Source organism: Eleutherodactylus coqui, chromosome 1 (assembly GCF_035609145.1).
Source record: "Eleutherodactylus coqui strain aEleCoq1 chromosome 1, aEleCoq1.hap1, whole genome shotgun sequence".
NCBI lineage: Eukaryota > Metazoa > Chordata > Amphibia > Anura > Eleutherodactylidae > Eleutherodactylus > Eleutherodactylus coqui.
Window position 1 is genome coordinate 115,475,778 of NC_089837.1, and position 20,430 is coordinate 115,496,207.

The 20,430-nt window shown below is 42.6% G+C and overlaps 1 protein-coding gene across 1 annotated transcript; it reads left to right on the forward strand.

Annotated features, from left to right (window-relative positions):
• Positions 1–470: 470 nt before the first annotated feature.
• Positions 471–20,062, forward strand: LOC136625237 (phospholipid scramblase 1-like). The gene is made up of 8 exons (XM_066599285.1): positions 471–512; positions 4,489–4,531; positions 5,747–5,871; positions 8,301–8,343; positions 10,566–10,786; positions 11,979–12,140; positions 16,811–16,969; positions 19,393–20,062. The coding sequence occupies exons 2-8, from the start codon at positions 4,519–4,521 to the stop codon at positions 19,426–19,428; spliced, it is 759 nt and encodes a 252-aa protein (XP_066455382.1). The 5' UTR covers positions 471–512; positions 4,489–4,518; the 3' UTR covers positions 19,429–20,062.
• Positions 20,063–20,430: the final 368 nt, after the last annotated feature.

Genomic DNA, 20,430 nt, shown 5'->3' on the forward strand with positions numbered 1-20,430 from the left:
CTTTCATTATTCCTTGATCATGTGACAAGTTGATAATTTGAAGGTAATTTCTGCTTGATTTTAATGCGTGAGCTAAATACCCATATCCCAAGTTATTGGGTCCTATTCTCCACTTATTTTCTCTTTATTCTGTCATAGAGTAAGATGGTTTTCTAACAATAAAATTTGTATCAAGTTCAGACCTTCTAAGAGAGAGTCCTTATAAAGGTTGATCCTTTCTAGTTATACAGAACTCCAATGAAAAGTTTCCGTAAAAATTAGAACTGAGAGTTCATTTTATCTGTTCTCTGGTATGGCAGCAAAGGAAGGTGATGAGACATGGGCTTTTCAACAGGTCTGTGATGTTTCCCCCGAACCTCACATAGTCTTCAGTGAAGGAGGAGAGAGGGGGAGAAGGGGGGGAGTGAGAAGAGCGGGGAAGAAGGAGGGGGTGAGGTATGGAGTATCAGTACTGTCTTCTTCTCTGGCCTGCCAGCAAGCCAAGCTGACAGAACCTCTTTCTCCCTTTGAAGGTAATGCCTCTTCCAGACCATTCACTGACCTCCTTATCAGATGGCCCACACCTCTGGCCAGATTGTCTCCTCTCACCCTGCTTAGGCGTGCCTGTTAGTCTGGGGGTTAAAACGGGGCTTTGAGCCTCCCTGTGCCGCTCCTTGCTTCAGCTCCCGGTCTTCACCTGTGTGGGAAAGCTCTGTTGCCACTGCGGCCTGTTTTTTTTGGTAATTTTGCGACATTCGGAGCTCCGCCATGGAGTGATCTTCCGGCCTGCCTGGAAATTTAGTCCCTGGCTTCCCTCGTAGCACTAGGCCTCAATTTTCAAAAGCGTCCAAACAGGTCATGGAACCCCTCTTTCTGTACCTCGTCCTGTAGGGAAGTGTTTAGGGAGATGAGCAGTTCATCTGAGGGTCTGTAAATGCCAGTACCAGTGGGTTTTCTTTTCTGGCTGAGGAGCCCTGGATCAGCACATCTGCTCTTTCTGCAGGTTAGGCCACGCCATGAGTTTCTAGAATTTCTGCAAAGCAATTTCGGTGCATGTTCATCCCCAGGATCATGGATGGGGCATTTCTCTTGGACACATCGATCACCAGTACACCCTGCTGTACTAGCTTAGTTTGTCCAGTGAGAATATTTCCCAATAGCCTACTACTGGTACAGGCTTGTCTGCGGTGGCAATGAGATCCAGGAAGTGTTTTGGAGGTGCACGAGAACTGCAGGATCCCAGTATCACTTGAAGAGTGTCTTCTGTATTGTAGAACCCTTGAGGACCAATTCTAAGAGTGCTGAAATGGGTACATCTTCTGCTGTTATCATAATATCATGGCAGTGGCCAAAGTATGTGGACCTCCACTGTTGTGCTGAGCAGGACCTACTTTCTCTCCTCCTCTGCGCCAGTCCATGGGCCTGGGGGATGCCTTTTTAAACTTGGGCAGGTCATAGAAGCATGTCCTGGACATCTACAATGCGTACAAATATGATTCTGATTTCTCCAGGAAGAGTTGGACCTATCTCTTTGGGGCGTTTCAGCAGGGGGCTGTGAAGGCCCACAAGAGTATGGGCATGAGGCTTCCAAATGCTCCTGGGTGACCGAACTGGAGACTTGCATTTCCTGTTCCCCAACCAATCACATATAGTTGCCACACCTCGCACCATTTATGCAAGTTATTTCTGGATTGTTCTCAGTTCTGGCTTTGAGGAACTCCATCCTACTCAGATTCGTTTGTTTGGGCAGACTGGAAAGAAATCTGTGATTTGGTGTGCCGTAGGGGTCAGATTTCTCCCAGCAGATCTTCAAAGGTGTTGGGAGTGCCCATCTTCCAAATTGCTAATTCCTTGAAATCTAGGAAACTGTCATCTGGGTGTTGAACTGCAAACATTCTTGGTTGTCTCTGGAGGTCTTTGGAGGTCACTCCTTCAATGAACTGCTCTTGTTGCATTTGGTTAGGGGTGTCAGCTTCTCATGAATGGGCATGAATTACGGCTTTCATCTCTTCCCGGAAGGAGAAGGCATAGTCCTGTAGGTATTCACCTGGCTGCTGCTTCTTATTTAAAAAAAATCTCTTTTTCACTTCTGAAGCCTTACAGATCTCAAAAATATTTTGAAGTCTCTCAAATATCTGTTCTACAGCTCTTGCCTGTAACTTAGGCCAGGTCTTAGCTTCCCTCTAACTGTCCTATTAATATTTCCACCCGCTGTTCTGTGGCTATGGGAAGCAGTCTAAACATTGCTACCATTTTGCTGCGGAAATCTCCTAAGCCGTGATTTTTGAAAATGGGGACGCTGACCCTTTACATTTTTAAATTGCGCAAAAAGGTCACAGAAGTGAGATCCTGTTTGTGACACTAAAACCGTGCAACCTGCGACAAGCGGGAAGAGATCTGCATTCCCTGAGCGGTTTCTGAGGGATGGCTAAGTAGCTGTGTCATGCGATAAGTACAGTTTGCTCTATACAATCTTGTAAACAGGAGAAGGTATACAATAGGATCTGGCGGGGTGTTGAAGTTAGAAAGTCGTTACACCATTATCTGATTTAAAGGAACTTTGTAGAGAAATAAGACTATCACATGTGTTTGAGTAAACTGCAGGCAAACCATTTACTATTAAACGTGGCAGTCTGAAAGAGTTTTTTAACAGTAGAATTTGCACAACACACAGTTTAACTTTGATCCATGGATAGATAAGCCCTGGGCAATGGGAAGGATATAAAGAAACTGACTGAGACTGAAAACCCCTATCACTCAACTAACAGTAATTGTCAACCTGAAACATGAGCTAAAGTTCTCTAGTACTCACTCAGCTGGTCCTATAGAGGCTCTCTGCTGTCTGCAGCTTGTGGTGCTGGGTCTTCTCTGGCTGTTTGATGAAAGAATGGAGGGTAGGCACAGCTTGAAAGGGGTTTGCAGGAAGGTTCGGTAGCTTCTCCAGTGACAGGACAGTGGAGAAAGCCAAAAAGAAAGCTCAGACCTCCTTTCTCCCCTCCTTCTGGTTCTCTCTACTCACTCCCCCAAGTCACTCACGGGTCTTGTTTCAGCTCAGCTCCAGTTAACTTCTTCTCTCGACCAATCAAAGAGCTCCTCTCTTCTACTGGTCAGTTGGACCAATGGCAGTGGAAGGTCCTTGCTGCATACAGAAAGTTCTTCACAGATCCTTCAACAATTGTAGTAAAGTAAAAAGGACTAAGCTAAATTAACTATTTAGTTCCCTATTCTGGCCCCATCTTATTAAATAAAAACCAACATCACCACCTCTTCTTTTTGTCTCCATATGTAACCGTGCATATCGCTTGTGTTTGAACCCTCAAGAGCTACAGAAGAGAATAAGGAGCATCTAAGAAGTCTTGTCTTATTTTATTCACCTTTCGGTTGTAGTAGACAATATTTGCTCACTCAACATCTATTGGCAATACAGGCATTGGGGTTTTTGTGTGAGGCACATTTGGAAATGGACTCCTGTTTTTTTCCAAGTACAGTAAACCCTTAAATAGCTTTGCTCTTAAGTAAAGCTGTTTTTAACTTAAGTTGATGTGTCAGGCCAGCGGCGGTCCCTCAAATAAAGATGCATTCCTCAGATAAGGGCGCCAACTGCTCCATGACCCCAGGCGCCACTCAGTGAGGCGGTGCGCAGATGATGCTGGTCACTTCCTGCTTCTCCTGCATCACCGCGCGCCTACTCCTCTCCTTCCGCTCTCCACAGTGCACAGTGCCGGCTAAACGTTGCTGTGTCTGCCTGCCTGCTGAAACAGTACAGCAGCTGAATCCCCAAAGTGCCAGCTGAATGCTGCCTGTCTCCTGAATCCCCACTGTACTGCAAAATGTAAGTACTTTACAGATGAGTACAGTAGAGTAAAGAAACGTTTGCAAATAAATACTGCAGGCCTATCTCAAAGCACAGACAACACAGTGATACATACTGCTAATGATGTCCCTGCAGTCCTATGTCAAACCAAAGATAGCACAGTGATACGTTTTGCTATAATGATGTCCCTGCAGTCCAATGTCAAACCACAGATAACACAGTGATACATACTGGTATAATGATGTCCCTGCAGTCCAATGTCAAACCACACATAACACAGTGATATGTACTGCTATAATGATGTCCCTGCAATGTTAATTTATTCTTTACAGTTGTGTTTTATATTCATTCAATATTGTTATTGTTTTCGGTATTAAAGACCAGAGTTATTCTCTATTAAATGGGGTTTGGTGTGTTTTTTGAAACATCTAGAACCAATTAATTGGATTTACATTAATTCCTATGGAAATAATGTCTTCAACTAACATTGATTTCTACTAAAGTCCATTGCTTCCAGACGGATTAATGACGTTAGTTGAGGTTCTGCTGTATGTTCTATTCTGCATCTCTTACTCCACCGCCACACCCTCTTCCTTTGGCACTGAGACAACCAGTTACTGTCAGTTTCATTAAATTTATATTACTTTAAATTACATCAGTTTCTGCTCTTACACACTTGTATTTCATTGTTTCAGGAGCGTTAGACGTCTCTTCTTGCTGCAGCCATGGACATAAAAGGTAATCTAGAGTTTTAATTATTTATTTGTAAATTAAGCTCAATTATATTAATCTAAGTTATGACTACGTAATGTTAATGTTTTTATTTACTGTCTTCACTGTTTGGTCATAATAGGGTTTACTTACTAACCCTTTAAAGACCAGACATTTATCAAATTTCCCTCTTTGTTTTTTATTTCATTATTTTCATTAAATAATAAACCCATTAAATAAAAGCAGGAAAGAAAAGCCCTCATTCAGTCCAATAGAGTTCTGGATGTTGAGTCTTAATGTCCATTTAGCTTCTTCTCTCATCAACTTGGAATCTAATTTCCCCCCTCATGACCTAAGTTTCACAAGACAGAGTCTCCAAAATTTTAAGGACTCAGTATGCATGTTATTCATGTGCCTAGCTACTGAAGCGTCAGCTCTCATTCTCACCGAGCTAAGATATTTAGATATGTGTTGTCTTGATTTTTGTACAGTTTTCCCCACATAAATCTTTGAACAAGGGCATTTTGGCAAGATTCCATAATATGAGAGCAAAATGTAGTTACCCAGGGATAAGCGCTTGCATGTGGATTCATACAGTGATCAGATTCTGTTACATGTGCTGAGAAGTAACTTTGTACTGGCATATCTCGTAAGTTGGGACCTCTTCTGTAGATGACACTTTGATATACTGAAATGACATGTTATAAATGTGGATCTGCGAAGAGAATGGCACGGTATTTTCACAAGATGTTACATAGTTGACTGGAATATCCATCATATGTTCCAATACACCTGATTTTCTTTCAGGGAGGGAATCTGTGTCAGTAGACAGGAATTTGTCACGGTCCTCCAATTTCGCCCTTTTATAGACCTATCTGAGAATATTTGTGGGATAACCTTTTCTCTTAAATTTGACAAATAGCGAGCTGCATTCTATTTAAATCGCACATCATCAGAACAATTTCTTCTGGAGTGCAGATATTGTCTTATAGGTCAACTTAAAGCCAACACTCAGGAAACTGTAAAGATTTGTTACTTACCACGAGTTGACCACATTTCCTTTCCTGAAGAAACTCAGATGGCATTTTTTTTATTTCACCATCATCTAAACATGATATTGTCCTATAAAATGAAACCACAAATACATGGACGGAGATAAAAGCCTGGGAACTAAAAAATTACTGTTTTATCTAAATGGAAGCTGCTTTAACTTTTAACTTGAATTTTGCTTATTCATGTCAGATCCACAAGATCATCCGAATTATGACCCATATGCAGAAGGGCCTCTTCTTCAAAACCAGCCAATGGGGATACCAGCACCTCAACCAGATCCCAACTGTCTACCAGGGTTGGAATATTTATGCCGGGTAAATAGAGATTTTTTTGAAAGATCACTTTAACCATTAACCCTTTGCAATCCAATTTTGGATTCAGGTTTTCCAAGGGGGTTTTCTTTTTCTGCAATTATACAATGGTGCCATCTGCTGGCTAGAGACAGTACTTCGGTATGGGACATGCTAGAGAGGCCCCCGACAACAGGGCGGCCAGTAATATACAGTAAGAATACCCTGCCGAACGTCTTCCCACATTGGTGCTGTACAGCCTTCAATCAGAATGTCTGAAGACATCAGACGATAGATTGGAAAAGGTTAAAAGATAGAGATCTACAGTAGTAAAGAACATAGTTCTCTTAGATGATAGAATGACAAATTCCAGCTATAAATTCTAGCTTTAGATTAGTACATAGCTCTAAAATTAGTATATATAATTTCCTACTTAAAGACAACTCTGCCACCATCTTTTGTACCCGTCTCTGAGGGCAGCATTAGGTAGTGGCTGCCACACTGATTACAGTGATGTGTCTGCTGTGTGGATCTGTGCAATAGTTTGGAGAAACTTGCATTTTAACAGTAGCAGCACATCCACTACAGGAAATAGTCCTGCAAGCTAGCTACACCCACCCCACCCTCCAGCCAATGATTGACTGCTGTCTGCCTATTACTGCTCATAGAGAGCTGCCAATCATTGGCTGGTGGGTGGGGTTGGTGTGAGTAATAAAAATAATAATAATCTTTATTTATATAGCACTGACATATTCCACAGCACTTACAAGACAGGTAAAATAAAAAGGGGGTAACTTGCAGCTCATGCATATGGAGGACTAGTTCTTTGTCTGAGTGCTATTAATAAAATCCAAGTTTTTCCAAAACTACTGCACAGATACACACAGCAGACATATAATTGTAATCAGCGAGTCTGTCTCTATCTTATGGTGCTCTCACTCTAAAACATGGTAACAGATTCCCTTTAAGCTGATCATACACATTAGATAAATGTTGGCTGAATCCGATTATGTGAATTTAGAATGTTTTATTCGTCCAGGAGATAAGCCACTGCACAACATCTCTGACAGCATTTATTTCTCTTTTCCTACTAAGCTTTCTTTTATCAGGAATTACAAAGATGGCTGACAGCTGTCTTATGTGCGTCGCCAACTTTAGGTCTGCTTGTGTATCTACTGACAATGACGGTGCCATATACAGGCTAACATACAGTAAGCACTGTGGTCTACATATACTGTACACGCAGTTTGTCTTGTGGTATTACATAGGAAATGGATAATTAAACAGATTTCCAGAATTATTTATGTCTTCACTTTTTAATAGACGCCAGAAGGATTTTGTGCTTTTCTGTGGACTGTTTTAATCTTAAAGGGAACCTGAGAAACTAAAGCAATAATGTGCAAATGGTGCCCTAAACTTGAGAAGTATGCCAAACAAGAACAATGATATGCCAATGTAGAGAGCAATTGTGGGTGGAGATAGGGAGCAGAAAGCAGTGGCCAGGAGTTTAAGAAAAAAGCACAGAGCACAAGTGTGAGACACAGCCACTCCGTCCGGTAGCGGTTGCATAAACAGAAACTGCGGGCTGGGGGTGATGTCATCTAGCCTCACTACTGAAGCTGATAAAGCCCAAAGAACTCCAATGTGTATCAAGACCCAAACACTGGTCTCTTCCCTGAATTGTTTAGGTCTTGATACACATTGGAGTTCTTTGGGCTTTTTCAGCTTTAGTAGTGAGACTAGGTGACATCACCCCCAGCCTGCAGTTTCTGTATATGCAGTGAGCTGCCAATTCTCTTTTTAAATGCAAGAAAACTGCTGACGATTACCCCATAAGTGATACACTGCTGGAATTAGCATGTCTTCATTACTCAATATTCTTTAAAGGTATATTTTGTGTGGCCCAATAACAGTCTCTTCCTCTCTTTAAGAAGTTTTCTGGGACTTTTACTATTGAGGACCAATCTTCATAGTAGGTTACCAATAGTTGATAGGTGAAGGAGTCCATCGCTCAGGATCAAACTGATCAGCTGATCCCCTGGCCGACTGCCAGAGTGGACAGTACTGGAAGCAGATAGCTCTGTCAACCTTGCAGTGGTCTTGTTTAGCACTACAGGCGCAGCTCCCATTAAATTCAATGGGAGCTGTGCCTGCAGTACCAAACTGGGTCACTGCAATACAGACTACGCTATCTGCACTGACAATGGGCGTGGTGATCAGCTGATCAGCGTGGATTCCGAGTGGTGGACCCCGCTGATCAACTGTTGTTGACCCATTCTAACAATTGATCATCTGGTAAAGGTCCCAGAAAACCCCTTAAAGAAGGGAAAGGACTGTTATTTGCCCACACAAAATATACCTTTAATAAATCAATATTTATTTCAATCTGCATCTTCTAAACGCTTCCTTATCCATTTGATAAGTTACTGATAACTTTGTTTTGGTTTTGGCAGATAGACGAACTTCTTATCTATCAAAAAGAAGAGCTGCTGAAAGGTAGGTTATATTTCACTAGAGAACATGTTAGCATTCTGAAGGACTTTCTCTATATGGTTAATGAGCTGTTCTTCTTGCCATGTTGCTCACTCTATGTAACCTGCAGACATCTGCCTTTCTTAAGGTGCCCATACACATTAGACTAAAATTGATTCAAATGGATGATTTCAAGCAAAGCGATTGTTCATCTGGTAAAATTTTAACAAGGAATAATTGTTTTCACTGACCGGTGACCCACAGTCATCATCTAGGAAGAAGTCAACTGCATTTAAAATTACTGTCAAACAGTCGGACAAAATATATTTTTTATATGAATGTTCCCGGAAGGTTGTTCTCCATTACCTGGTGTCTCTGAACATGCAGGACCAATTTTCCTTTCATTCTCCAAGGGCGGGGAAGGGGTTGCAAAAGTCAGACTCCTGCTGATCTTTATGTTTTGGCATAGTGAGTGAAGGCAGATATCTGAAAAAATTGATCTGCGAGGTTGGATTTTTTGGGGTTAGTTTTAGCCTAAGGAATGACCATTATACCATCACTGAAAGCCCAGGCCACAGATGAAGGCGGAAATTAATTAACAATTTGTTTTAAATTATGACATTGTCATTTAAAATGCAACCATAAATGAAGTCCTTCAGCAAATGGCATTTTTACATAGCTAACGTATGGGCAGCTTTAGGATGCTATCACGTTTGCAGTTCCTGAAGCCAAAACCTCTTTAATCACCATAAAAAACTGCATGTGTGATTCGAGCCCTCAGGCTTCGTTGCTGTCTTTATTGGATTTGCTGTTGGTATAGCGGCCTACAGTACTGCAATGATGCAGATGTGCAGGCATCTTAACCTCTTTGTTCCATTCCTTTGTCTAGATCAGATTTTCTGTGACAAATTTTGTCTTATTTTACATATGTCTATTTTCAATGCTATTTTGTGTGTTCGTCTTAAAGAGACTTCACTGGACATAGAGCATACACAAAGGAGGTCTTTTTTATTGTTATGATATTTTCAACCAAAACTCTAAAAGATTATCTTGCAAAACAAGAAGAAATTTTATATGTACTTGTGCTGCATCTGAGCGGAGGCAAGCTGTTGCAGGGGAGACTACTGGGAACAACAAGATGGATGCCATAGGTGGCTCTGCGATCTCTCCCAGTTGGGGCTAAAATAGGCTTTGGATTGGAAATGTCAAGATAACAGCAGTAATTGTTCACAAACAGTGTGTCACGTGACGCCAGTACCTTTGCGAACTCTGGTTGTTGGTATGGAAATAAGTGAGACGAGTCCACATAGTTTGGGTGGTAAACCGAAGGTACACAGTTTACTCAACACTTCTCAACAAAACTTGAATTTTACAGTTTGTAGTTTGTAGACCTAGTTAGTATTGACTTTATCGGTACTCTAAGAGTAGAATTTTACAAACAACTCTCTTCAACATTCTCACTCTCTCTTAAGGTTACTGAGGATGAATTCCGCCAGTCTTAGTTACCTGGGGTGTTTTCCACAATGGGTTTTTTAGTGAAAGTATGAGGTGACTAAAACAGGGCCGCCTGCACTTTCTCTGACTTTGTATAAACAGGGACTCTTTCATCTCCCCATTGCGTAGACTGTACTAGTCTTTTCATCCACACTGTGCTTGTTTGGGTAGCTAGTACTCCCACTTTCCACTGCAGTAGCGTGGTAATTGCTACAGCACTGCTCTACACCTCCTCTCTCGTCCACCTCCCGATGACAACTCCTCCTGACTCCTCCTTACTCCTCCTTCACTTTTCTCTCTTACTTCCAGCCTCACCCTACTCGCTTACCCAGGCTTGCCTCAACTCCTTCCCCCTCTACCAATCAGAGAACTAAAACAAGCAGCCATTCCGGAGCAAGCTGTTGCTGGGTAGAATAGCTTTAGCCCGAGAGTTATGGGAAAGACAGGGTCTCCCTCCTGATCGATACTCTCTATGCTCCTCTCTCTTTAACACTTCAATATTTGAAAACATTCTGACTTTGCAGTATTTTTCCACACAGGCGTAAAACTGGTGCTCAGGAGTATAGTTTATGGGGTTATGCACATGGCATTGCTGTGAGCACAGACCCTATATAGCAGCACATGAAGTCACTGACTGTTACCATTCCATAGACACTACATGTACTGCTGTATTCTTCTGTAGAAGAACTAATATTTTGTATATGGAATTGTTCTTTTTGATAACTATTTGCTTCTTTTATTTCCAAATTAAGATTGTTCTTGCTTTGAGATCAGTAACAAATATGAAATCAAGAACAGCATGGGTCAGAGAGTCTACTTTGCAGCTGAACAAAATGATTGCTGTACTCGGTACTGGTGTGGATCTGAACGGCCATTTACTATAGCAATTATTGATAACTGTGGTCGTGAAGTAATCCGGCTCACCCGGCCTTTTAGATGCTCCTTATGCTGTTTTCCCGGCTGTCAGCAGAAAGTAAGTGTAAATGGTTATATCTTTATATCTGTTCTAGTAATCACTGATCTCCAAGCAAAGCTGCCCTGTGGAATGTTAGAAACCGATATCAGATTTTCTGGACTATCAGATGCAGGGGGAAAATATTGTAGAAGTGTCCTGAAGGGCCTACATATAATTTTTTTTCCTTAATTTTAAACCAGATATTGCAGAGACATCTTAGGGCTCGTTCCCATCAGCGTTCAGGGATTCTATTTTCCTGCTCCCTTCAGGGAGAACCCTCTAGCTGAATGCACCCCCATTGACTGATATGGAGTCTGTTCAATTTCCATACATCAGTCCAGCACTTTGCTGGAGTTTACAGCTTGCTGCACTATTTCCTCTTCTTTTCTAGCGGAAATCAACTACGGAGTTTCCGAACGGAACCTCCGACTCTGATGTGAACAAGACCTTAGATAGCTAAAGGTCAATTGCTTGTTTGGACAACCGCTGTTCCCCCTGACTTCCCCAGCCATGAATTCTTAGCTTGTGTTTAATTAAAAGTGTGGAAGAAGCCACTGCCAGACACCTCCAGCAGCAGCTTATTTTCTTATCTTAGCCTGACGAAGGGGGCGAGCTATCCCCGTAGGCTCGCTATAACATCATGTATTTTTGTTAGCCATTAAAAGGTATCATATCTAAAAGATTACTTGGTTTCCCTCACTGAGAACAATCACAAACTTATCTTCCCCAGAAACACAAGAACCGGCATGTTGAAATTTAACAAGCCTATAACATACATTCCTTGACATCTTCTATTGAGCAGGTCTGAACATCTCCATACATATTAGATAGTTTGCAGGTCCTGACTAAATTGGCAGTTTTGACTAACTTGCATCTAATGTGCATGAGCAGTGTAACACCTAATTGTAATCAAGTCTGTGATGATACTGAGATGAAAAGTGATCTCTGCAGAAAAGGAGTGTCAGCACTTTGAGACTCAGCAGCCAAACTGTAAGATTTGTATGTGAGATAGAGGGAGCCCCCTCCCTCTGTTAGGCCATTTAAAGGTCTCTGTCAGTATTGACTGCAGCATTTAAATGGTCAACGAACAGGATTGGCTGCCATTGAAAAGCATTGGTTCTTAATACATGTGGATCGCAAACGCAAGTAACATGCGTACATAAAAACGCCCGTCTGACTGAACCCCAATGTTGCACTTTTCTCCTGTCAGCTTGAAGTTCAGGCTCCTCCTGGAATCATAGTTGGCTACGTGAAAGAGAACTGCCACCTGTATCTCCCCAGGTTTACTATACTGAATGGAAGAGAGAAGGAGGTTCTTAAAGTGCATGGACCTTTCTGCATGTATGGTTGCTGCTCAGATGTGGACTTTGAGGTATTTAATCTTTTCATTTTTTTATTGGGGAGTAGTGGTTACTTATGTATAATATGTATCCTGTTGTCTATATACTGTGCTGCCTGTAGAGGACCCATTTACAGTCACAATAGATTTAACCCCTTATCCCTCTGTGACATGCATATATGTCACAGTTGCGGGGTGGGTATAAAGAGGACCCAGGAGCTAAGCCCGTTGGTTGCCTGGCAAATGTTGGGTGTTTCTGTGAGCTGACACCCACCACAAAGAGCAACTTGTATAAGTCATTATTCTGACTGCAGCATGTAAACTGCCTCCACTCCGACTCATCAACACCCTCGTGATGCAATTGAAGGGTGCTGATGGTTGCCTTAGCAGCCCTGGGTCTACGGAGGGTCTGCAGGGATTCCATGCATTCAATCGTATTAAGCCTATGGCAGGGCTTAATATGTGAACATGAATAATACAATATACTGCAATTCTGGAGTATTGTAGTATATTGCAGAAACGATTGCAAGTTCAAGTCTCCTAAAGGGACCAAACAATTAAAAAAAGTGAAAAATATTTCAAATTCAAAACCCGCATTTTCCCATTTTTCCCAAAAAACAATCAAAACAATAAAAATTAAACAATTGTTATCCATGCATATGCTATTTAATTAATGCTGTCAAAAAACAAAAATACATACTGCCAGGATTGCATTTTTTGTTAGCCACTCACCTGCACTGCGTGTATGCCAAAATGGTAGCAACAGAAACTACAGCTCATCCCATAGAAAATAAACCCCATCAACAGAAGAAAAAATAATAATTATGGGGCTATGAATATTGAAAACAATTTGATCTGGGCCTGCAATTACAAGTGTCGGCCACTACACAGATTGGAGTGCGGGTTCTTTTCTCCGACCTTAGTGTATATCAGCGCTGTCAGTGGGCACCTGATCAGCTGATTCAACGGGGTACTGAGCGGTGGGCCCCAGCCGAGGAATTATTGATGACCTATGTTGAGGATAGGTCATCGATAGTATTTCCATGGAAAGCCAAGAACGCTGTAAAACACAACACTTAAAAAAACACCCTCCTCCCCAGAAAAAGGCACAATTGCTTGTTTCCCATTACACTCACTTTAAACATTTTACAAATACTTATAGAGTGAAGTATGCAAAGTGTCATATTCCGACCCCCTCCTACTTTCGTCATTATTCGTGCGTAACCCATGAAGGTAGTGAGGCTAGTGTCGTGGGCTAATGTTGTGGATATAAAAGGTGTACAATAGGCTATCTGCTCACATATTACTCATTGCACTCAAGATATAAATGGTCGATTTTACCAGAGTTGCGAAAAAGGGATGATTATTGGCTTTCGGACCAAGGACGGTAGTATTTCTCAAAAAGCGCAGTTTGTGAATTATTTGCGTTCAGGTGTGGTGAAAGTGTATCGTAGGTGTAAAAATGGCACCATTGAGAATAACTGATATGGAAACTGCGGAACACCACGTTATTGATGCGAAAGCTGAACTTTGGCTATGAAGGTGAACGTGGGTTGACCATACACTACAACGGAGCAGCTCACCATGAAAATGAACCAGGGAACTCCCAGACTTGTGTCTAAAATAAGTCAGTGAACTCTACTGCACATGGGGCTCCAAAGCAGACAGATGGTCCCTGTACCTATGCTAACAAAGGTGAATTAGAAGACAAGGCTACAATTTGCACAGCAGTATAGGAATTGGACCACTCCTGATCGGCAAAGGGTTGCCTTTTCTGATGAGTCATAGTTTCACCTTCACGGAACGGATGGACGTTGACGTGTCAGGCGAGAAACATTAGAGAACAAACACTATGCAGCCATTGATGAAAGAACACAAGCTGATGACTGAAGCGGTTATGGTCTGGGGAATTTTTTCAGGGCGTTCTCTGGTTGCACTCTGAACCAATTTGGTTACGTACTCATCTTTATAGATCACTTACACACATACATGCTGTTTTTGCTCCTTGGGGTAGATGGGATCTTCCAGCAAGACAATTCGACATGTCGCATGACTAGAAATGTCCAACAGTGGTTGGAAGAGCACAACCAAGACTTCCAAGTATTACCCTGGCCCCCTAACTCCTTAGACTTTTTTTTTTTTTTTTTTTAAATCCAATTTTATTCCATTTTTTAATAATTAACAATACAAACAGCATCAACATATCATATGTCAAGAACGTACAGGTCTGACTAACTCCTTAGACTTAAACCCAATTGAGCATCTGTGGGACCACATCGATCATGGTGTTTTCTCTATGGATCCTCCCCCACACACCCTGCAATAACTGTGGGATATACTGCAGTCTGCATGGCTCCAGATACCGGAGACAATGTGCCAGCACCTTACTGAGTCACTCCCAGCCTGTCTAGTTGCTGTCCATGAGTGGTTACTCTGGATATTAGCTCCTGGTTATAATAATGTGACTTCATTCTGTATAGTACCACTAAAAATGCATCTTGTCCCACAAAATACAAGCAGTAATATGGTGACGGAAAAATGAAACAGTTTTAGCTCTTGGAATGCAGAGATGAAAAAAACGAAAATGAAAAGCCCAAAAATGGCTGGTAGTTCAAAGGTTAAAGAAAAATCCACAGCTCTCAAGCAATGAATGCAAATAATCCATAGCTTCTATAGCTCTTTATTAAATCATATAAACAGTCAGATATCATAAGTAATTGTTACTAAGGCTGATAGGTCTGTATCAAACTTTTCCGTCATTCACTTAAAGGGGTTGTCTCGAGGAAGCAGTGAAATTTTTTTTTTGCCCAGTCCCCCTTATTAAGCATACATTACTAAGCACCCGTGTAAATGACTTTTCTAGCCGGTTTCTACTTACAGTTCCAGCGTTTCAGCAACTTATAAAAAGCTTCCCCAAGATGGCCGCCGACTCTTTTCCCGTCGCTTGCTGTAGCCCGACGTGTGCACTCCCGAGACGCTACCAGCTGTGTCTCCCTGACAACCAGACGCCCCGCAGCCGCCGACCTGACCCACCGCAGCCACCGACCGGACCCACCATGGCCGCCGACCACGGCACACACTCTTGGGCCACAGTCACCCACCGCCAGGCAGCAGGTAACCGGCGCTAGGCCCCGGCTCCCCAGCGCTAGGCCCCGGCTCCCCCGCGCTAAGCCCTGGGGCCCAGCGGTAGGCCCCGGGGCCCAGCGGTAGGCTCCGGGGCCACAGCGGTAGGCCCTGGGGCCCAGCGGTAGGCCCCGGGGCCCAGCGGTAGGCTCCGGGGCCACAGCGGTAGGCCCCGGCTCCCCCGCGCTAGGCCCCGGAGCCCAGCGCTAGGCCCCGGGGCCCAGTGGTAGGCTCCGGGGCCACAGCGGCAGTCCGTCACTCGTCACCCCCGTCAGTCCGTCACCCATCACTTACCTGGGCGGCTGGGCGGCACGGCTGGGCGGCACGGCTGGGCGGCACTGCTGGGCGGCTCAAGTTTCTGCACCTTTCTCTAAGAGAGGATGGTAGCAGAATGGCCGCTCCAGCGCGCTCCCGAGAAGATACAGCTCGTCTGCGCATGTGCAGAAGAGCTGTAGCGGCGAGCACACTGAAGCGGCTCGTGCTCAGAGCAGAAGACCGGACTGCGCAAGCGCGTCTAAAAAAGCAAGCCGCCAGCGAAATTAGACGGAACCATGGAGACGAGGACACTAGCAACGGAGCAGGTAAGTGAATAACTTCTGTATGGCTCATATTTAATGCACGATGTATATTACAAAGTGCATTAATATGGCCATACAGAAGTGTATAACCCCACTTGATTTCGCGAGACAACCCCTTTAACCTTTCTCGAAGCAGTACAGCCTGATTTAATTTCATGATATGGAGTTCATGCCTGGAGACCCCAGTCTCTAAAGTAGTTGTCTTTAACCCTTTCTACTGACACATTGGTGGCAGCTTTTGACCTGTTTTTACCCCTTTCATACTGAATAGTGGTTCACAGCTTAAAGGAGATGTCCCGAGGCAGCAAGTGGGTCTATACACTTCTGTATGGCCATAATAATGCACTTTGTAATGTACATTGTGCATTAATTATGAGCCATACAGAAGTTATAAAAAGTTTTATACTTACCTGCTCCGTTGCTGGCGTCCTCGTCTCCATGGAGCCGACTAATTTTTGGCCTCCGATGGCCAAATTAGCCGCGCTTGCGCAGTCCGGGTCTTCAGCTTTCTTCTATGGAGCCGCTCGTGCCAGAGAGCGGCTCCGTGTAGCTCCGCCCCGTCACGTGCCGATTCCAGCCAATCAGGAGGCTGGAATCGGCAGTGGACCGCACAGAAGAGCTGCGGTCCACGAAGGTAGAAGATCCCGGCGGCCATCTTCAGCGGTAAGTATTGAAGTCACCGGACCGCCGGGATTCAGGTAAGCGCTGTGCGGGTGGTTTTTTTAACCCCTGCATCGGGGTTGTCTCGCGCCGAACGGGGGGGGGGGTTTAAAAAAAAAAAAAACCCGTTTCGGCGCGGGACATCTCCTTTAATGAAACATTTGGGTTTGGATGTAGAATATTATAAGACACCAGAAAAATGATGCAACCCAAATTGTAAACCCCAGAAGAAGTGTTCTACCACAAGTTAATTTAGATAGTACATGAATCCTATCCTGTACCCACATACATGCTTATCAATAATCTATGTCCGGTTTCCACAATTTCCTTCTTTTTCTTTAGCTGAAGTCACTTGGGGATGATGTAGTTGGAAGGATTCGTAAACTATCGACTGGATCAACAAAGGAGCCTTTAACTGATGCTAACAAATTTGAAGTTCAGTTTCCCGTGGAACTTGATGTCAAGATGAAAGCTTGCGTTCTTGGTGCCTGCTTCCTTATTGTAAGTATTTTTTCGTCAAATTCAAATGAAGAGTATTTTCTGCAATCCTTGGCTTGTGTAGAATAGTAAAGAATTGGTTTTGTTCGATCAAATAGCCCCACAGAGTTTTTATTTTCAAACATGTAAGTAAATCTAGCTGGCTCTCCATGGACTCCACACTCGATGTGGAAACTACAGACTGTGATTCTTCCAGGAAGCTGTGGGATAGGGAACTTCAAGTCTTATAGGAACACTAAACCTAGAAATCCCATCACTTCCTCCCTCAATCTCTTCCCTTTCTTTGATCCCATATTGTTAATGAGACATAAAGACATCTTCTGTAAGGGTCTTAGGAGATCAACCATGAGCTTTCTGCACTGACTGCAGTAGGACAGATACCGTAATTAGGCCTAACCCCTTGGCTAAACCCCACCACTCAGCTGATCCAGCCAAGAAATACATAGTAACATAATATGTTAGGTTGAATGAAGACAATGTCCATCTAGTTCAGTCTGTTTGAACTCCAAGTTGATCCAGAGGAAGTCAAAAACCCCATGAGGCTGAAGTCAATTAGCCCATTTGAGGGAAAATTCCTTCTCAACTCCGTAATGGCAATCAGAATAATCCCTGGATCAACCTTTGATAGTTCCTACCTAAATATAAGAACTGGAACTACAAACCCGCTGCTCACCTAATGTCTATATCCTGTAATATATTTCTGCTCGAGAAAGACGTCTAGTCCCCTCTATGGATTTTGCCATCACAACGTCCTCAGGCAGAGAGTTCCACAGTGTCACTGCTCTTACAGTAAAGAACCCCCTTTCTATGTAGGTGATGAAACCGGCTTTCTTCTAGACGTAGCAGATTCCCTCTTGTTGCCAACACAGTCCTTGGTATAAACAGATGTTTAGCAGGAAATTTTCTCTTGTGTTCTCTGCAGCATTTCCAGAAGACTTTGTTTCAGGAAAGAGCAGAAAATCCTACACACTGATAAAACGTTGGGGCAAGATTATCTCCTATTTACTTTTAACTATGACCTGAATATAACGGATTCATCCCTGCTGCAGCCTAACTCCACCAACCTTCCACCAGAACTAATTGACCACAAAACAGTTCTCAATTTGGATAAATTGGCCACAGCAGCTATTTTATTACAAAATAACATTTACATAAACATCAGTATTTTAAATTCTCCCAAAAGGGGAGGGGGTCCTTGGAGCCCCAAACAATTCTGTCACCCCATCAACTAGGGGAGTATTTGTAATGACTTCCGTGGCACACAAATTCACTCGGGAGACAAAATTTCCAAACCAATGCCTCCCACCACAAGCCAACTGACTCAGGAGACCCAAACTCGCCAAATTGCCTATAGCTGCCTACCTCCGGACTCACAGACCCACTAGCCATTCCAAAGATAAACACTCCCATCATCTCTGCAGGGACTTCACCCTGTCAAAGCCAATAGGTGACAGACCCACTCCACTTTTCTGCTGACTACAAGGACCCCCCCCCCCCTAACCACCACAGCAAGCTCCCTCAAGCTTGCACCACACCCACAAAACCATTGCTCGCTTGATCCCCTCCTAGATCGTTAACAACTATAAATCAGTCCCTATTGCATTTAAATATACCTTGTAGCTTCTCCAAAAATTACCCTCTCCTTTTTCCAATTCTACATGTCGAACCACTACTCCACTGTTATGCCCTACAAAACGTGACACATCTCGATTCGACTTCAGTTATTGAATTCCCTAGGTGCACACCCCTCTTTCACCAGAAAATTAATGGCGGCTCTGTGTTTTAGCCTCCTCAGATGTATAGTTCTAATCATTGAATCTGAAAAAGAATACCTTCCATTAGTAGAGTTAAGCCCCATTTACACACAAAGATGATTGCTCAAAATTTGTTAAAAAGATTGTGTGATTGAGATTTTGAGTGATCATTTTGCATAAGCTACTGATGGGCACTAATGCCCATTAGTAGCTTATTAGCTTCATTTGCAGGTAAATGAGCCTTCCTGAGCTGTATGCAGATAACAGCAGGTGGTCTGTTATCTGCAAACAGCCCATTTGTTCTGCCACAGGACTGCAGCTGAAAATAATGTTATCAGTGCTCCTGTGGAGAACTCGGTGTGTGGTCCCTGCTGTCACAAACAATAGATTTCATGCTCACATGAAATCCATCACTCAGCAGAAAAGCAAACAATGAGAGCATTTACATCCAACAATTATTGCTCAAAATTTTGTGCCATAATCGTTGCGGGTAAAATCAGCCTTAAGAACACTTATATAACATTGTTTATAGCCATTTAAAGTCATTCAAATAGATAAAACTTTACAGATACGGAGGCATTACATCTTCATTCACCCTTTGTATCTGGTAATGTAACAGCTAATGAGCGCTAATAAATTGAATTTTCTAGCTTTTCTTTATCTCTCTTACAGGATTTCATGTTGTATCAAAAATCTACAGAATACTAAAGATGGAAGTAAATGAAAAAAAAAAAACATTGGAAGAACAAGCCCTGTCCTGGTTGTTAATGTGCGTTTTACACATTAGGGCCTTGTTCACACAAGCATTGTTTTGCACGCATCCATGCTGCCCAAAAAAATAGCGCTGCACGGATGTGCAAAAAAACGCGTGAACGAAGCTGCATGCTAATTACTTTCAATGGGGCTGGTGCCAAATAACATTGATATATTTACCAAAGATATATTGGTATTTCACTTTTAATTTCACATTTTTAATTATTTGTAAGACCTTTTCCTTTAAGTAAAAAGTCTACTTCCAATACAATGCTATAGAAAGTACTGCACAGTAGATTTGTAGCAGCTTCTAATAGGTGCACCCACATAGTCAAAAGCAGGAATATGTTCATATTTAAATAACATGATTTGGTGCTGTTTGAGAGGTTTTTTTTTCACCTAAGCTAAAACCAGGAGTGGATCTCATACTGCTGAAACCAATCATGTCATTGACTGACTATAAATTACTTAAAGTGCTTCAAAATTGCCCTGTGTGAACAATGCATCCTATACCTTAATCCACTTTCAGGCCTCGTGCTGGTTTGGGTGTTTTTGAATAAAATTTAACTGCTAATTTACTAATACTAACAAAGTGAATTTAATATGCTGTAAAATCCTGTATAATCCGTTACTGTCATTTATTGTCTGCTAGATCCTTTCCTTATAGCATTGGTCTCCAACAAGTGGCTAGGGAGCCACATATAGCTTGCAGCATCTATTATGAGGCTTGCCTTATGAGCTTTGAATTCCGAGCATATTCACTTGCTAAAAGAGTTATAACAATAATAATAATCTTTATTCCTATAGCGGCAACATATTCCGCAGCTCTTACAATACAGGGAAGAGCAAATACAAAAAACAAAGATAACAAAAACACGGTTACATATAGCAATCAGTTGATGGAAACAGTAGGGATGAGGGTCCTGCTCCAACGAGCTTACATACTACTGATAATGG

Coding starts and splice junctions, on each gene's coding strand:
- LOC136625237 (XM_066599285.1), top strand. Junction 8,344..10,565: donor AAAAGAAGAGCTGCTGAAAG/GTAGGTTATATT, acceptor TTCCAAATTAAG/ATTGTTCTTGCTTTGAGATC. Junction 12,141..16,810: donor GCTCAGATGTGGACTTTGAG/GTATTTAATCTT, acceptor CTTTTTCTTTAG/CTGAAGTCACTTGGGGATGA.